Source organism: Orycteropus afer, unplaced genomic scaffold (assembly GCF_000298275.1).
Source record: "Orycteropus afer afer isolate SDZICR_OR568_19922 unplaced genomic scaffold, OryAfe1.0 scaffold00035, whole genome shotgun sequence".
NCBI lineage: Eukaryota > Metazoa > Chordata > Mammalia > Tubulidentata > Orycteropodidae > Orycteropus > Orycteropus afer.
Window position 1 is genome coordinate 3,537,343 of NW_006921622.1, and position 3,731 is coordinate 3,541,073.

Genomic DNA, 3,731 nt, shown 5'->3' on the forward strand with positions numbered 1-3,731 from the left:
TTATCTTCTGTGTCTGTGTTAATTGGTTTCCCTTTTCTTTGTTGAAGAGGGTCTGTGCAATCCTTCTGCCTAGTCCGCCATCTTGCCCCGCCTCCCATCAATAACTTCTTAACCAGATTTCTTGGCTTTATATTATACTCCTGTCAATCTGTTTACTTTGCCACCAGAGTAATATTTATATAGCAAATCTATTGTAGTATTTTTTTGTTTAAGGTGTTCAGTGGCTTGTTTAGAGCCTTTGGGAAAATTCCTTTCATAGCATTAAATAAAAGGTTCTCTTTGATCTAGCTCTTGCCTCCTTCTCAGCCTACTATTTATCAAGTACACTACCACACACTGAATAATAATGATAGTAGCTAAGATTTACTATGTCCTATGTACCAGGAACTCTATTAAATATTATACATATATTATCTAATTGTAATGAACTCTGAGGTGGGTGGTATTGTCCCCTTTCACAGATGATAATATAAAGGTTAAACATTTTGCCCAAGGTCATCCAGTTTGTAGGTGGTAGATATCATATTAAAGCCTTATCTGCCTATTCGAAGCACTATGCTATGGAATTAATTTTGACCATATGAAAGTCCCATCACCATCCTGTATTTCAGTTTATTTTTATCTACAAGAGGAAGAGGACTTAAAATCTAGGCTGTGGTGTTAGACCTGCATGCAAATCTAGACTCTGCCCTTTCCTGCCCAGGTGATCTGAAAAATGGGAATAACAATGTAAACCTCACAAGTTTTCAGAGATTAAATGGGACCATATTTATAATTGGCTTAGCATAGTGCTTGGCAGTCAGCAAATGTTTAAATAAATGAATAGGGATACTAATGGAAGATTAGTAGACTTTCATGTGCTCATAATATAATAGAGAAAATTGACAAACACATATTTAAAAAGGTGGTAGGTTAAAGACCACAGATACTAGTAGGACACTGGCTTTGGTTTGCAATTAGCACATATTGAACTTGTGACTAAAGACCACTATTAAAGTAGAGGTACTCTGTGAAAATACAAGGGAACAGAGCCAGTATAAAGCCAAAGTGGGCTGTACCTGACGCTGGAGAGAAACAATTCACCAAGTGAAAGGATGTCAATAGTAAATAAGAACAGGGGGTCCTCTTAGAAAAAAACACATCTTTAAAAGGATAATGAGAAAGACTGGATGAATGAAGACCAATGTTGGGGGTTAGAAAATTCAGATAAAGTGAATAATTATTTTCTAAATAGATTTACATCTGAGACTATAGAATATTGACAACCACATTACCACAAATAATTCAATCATCTTTCAGATGAATAGCTGTTCTTTGACTTTTGGGGGAATCTTAGAGATTTAATCAGAATGAATTTAGAGACTAACTTTTTTTCTACTTTATATCTGGATTTCAGTGTATGGAAACCAAACTCCTTCAGGAAAAATCTGGAATACAAAGTAGCAAAGGTGCTGATGAAAAAACACTTCCTCAGTTGGCTGCGACAATCATTGCTTTGTCCCTCCAAAATGTTTGTCTAGGACAAATAAACTTGCCTTCTTCAGACTATTTTACAGAATATATTTTCAGTTCCTTGAACAGCACAAACACTCTCCATCTATCGGGTAAGGATATTTTTCATGAGTTTTTCTTCCATGTCACACCTAGTACATAAAATATGCCAAAAGCCAAGGCTTATGTATCTCAGGTATGCTCAGGTATGTCTTAAACACTCTGTTATCATGGCATGTAGTGACAGAGCAGAGGAATTGGTGGCTCAGTGGTAGAACTCTTCATTTCCATGCAGGAGACTGGGGATTGATTTTAGGATAAAAGTGGAACTCCTTTGATGTGGCCAACAGACCTTCAGCTTGCACTATGCTCCCACTCCATTTGCTCCAACTGCTGTTGTCTTCCACCCCTTCATATTTGTTATGCTAAGTCACTGCACCTCGCACAACAGCCACCACTCATCTGTCAGTGGAGACTCGTGTGTTCCTATGATGCTGAATAGATCTCAGTAGAGTTCCCAACAAACGTGAACTAGGAAGAAAGGTCTGATGATGCACTTCTAAAATTGGTCAATGAAAATCGTATGATCACAACAGTCTGATGTGCAATCAATCACGGGGATGTCAAAGACCAGATAGCATTTTGTTCCATTGTGCATTTGGCCACCACGATAGCTAGCAACAAAAATGAGAAAACTAAGGTAGCTTTTTCAAGGCAAACCTACTATGATATCTATGTGGCGGTGAGACAAAATCATGGACTCTGTCTATTTGGCAGTGACTGTGAATTTATGGGTGTAGAGCCAAGTGTGATTTTTATGATCTGCCGTGAGTACTGACTAAATGCTTTATTAGTTGATAAATAGTACTGGGACAGGTGGCAATGTTGTATAGAAAAGATGAAATGGTATTCCAAATGACATAGGACATTTAGTAGCAGTTTGCTTATAACCACAAAAACAAGTCAGTTAATTTCAAATAAAAGTCATATAAAAATATCCACCCTCGCCACATTCCAAGGAGCCCTGGTAGTGTAGTGGTTAAACCCTTGACTGCTAAACAAAATGTTGGCAGTTTGAACTCACCAGCTACTCTGCAGGAGAAAGATGTGGCAGTTGGCTTCTGTAAAGATTACAGTCTTAGGAACAATATGGGGGCGTTTCTACCTCATCTTGTAGGCAGGATTGGTTGAGTCAGGATCCACTTAACTGCAGTGGGTTTTTATGCCACATTCCTGACCATTGCCAGGCTTTTGGGCTCCAAGATAAAATGAATGTCAGTAGTAAAATCAGGATGTTTGTTTTGCACATATATTTGTACTTTATAAGACCATTGAAGTGAGTTATTTTTTAAATCTGCATCAAAATGCCCAACTTTGTACAACATGGTGTCCTACCAAGAAAACCCACTGCTGTCAAGTTGATTCTGACCCATAGCAACCCCCGTTGGGTTTCCAAGGCTGTAAATCTTTATAGAAGTAGATTGCCTCATCTTCCTCCTGTGGAGCAGCTGGTGGGTTTGAACTGCTGACCTTCTGGTTAACAGCCAAATGCCTGTCCTGGAGCATGGAATGATAGCTGGTGCTGCTGCTTGACAATACTTCCTCACTGGAACTCACACATAAAGGGAGGATAAAGACAAGGTCTAGTCCTTTGAATTTACCAGGAAACAAGCAGGCTTGCACTAATCTACATACATCTCTCAACTCTGTAAGGAGGGATTGGGAGTTGGAGTTATACAGTTTCAACTGAAACTTCCCTGGCTTTGTTTATGCAATAGATCAAATGATGGATGTGTTTCACTATAATTCACTTATATTTTTCTGTTAAAATGAAACTTGAAACATAATAGTGCCATGTCATCTAGCTGTCATAACTAGAAAATAAGCAAGAGAAAGGCATGCTAGGTTGACAATTATTTTGACATGGGAAATAGGATTTGGGGGATTCAGTTCTTGAGTGATTGAGGGTTAACAGTACAGTTTGCATTTCAGCTGAAGACATAAATATGATTTCACTTTTTAAATAATATAAAAATATTTGTCCCCTAAAAATGCATTTACTTTGAGAAATATGAAGAGATATATACCAGGGGGTGTTAGAGGCAGGGTGGATGTGCTATCTGATCAAAGTAAATTGTCTATATATAGATCACATAGAATTTCTCACTATTGCAACTCGAGGCTTAAATTTTTTCTTCAGTTCTTTCAGTTTGAGAAATGCTGAGCGTGTTCTTCCCTTT

At 38.0% G+C, this 3,731-nt stretch overlaps 1 protein-coding gene across 1 annotated transcript in view; it reads left to right on the forward strand.

Moving 5' to 3' along the window:
* Positions 1-3,731, forward strand: part of SLC39A12 (solute carrier family 39 member 12) — a 196,148-nt gene that overhangs the window by 65,706 nt on the left and 126,711 nt on the right. The window contains exon 3 of the mRNA XM_007936406.1: positions 1,397-1,604. Coding sequence (XP_007934597.1) covers positions 1,397-1,604 — 208 coding nt within the window. The remainder of the gene's footprint in view (positions 1-1,396; positions 1,605-3,731) is intronic.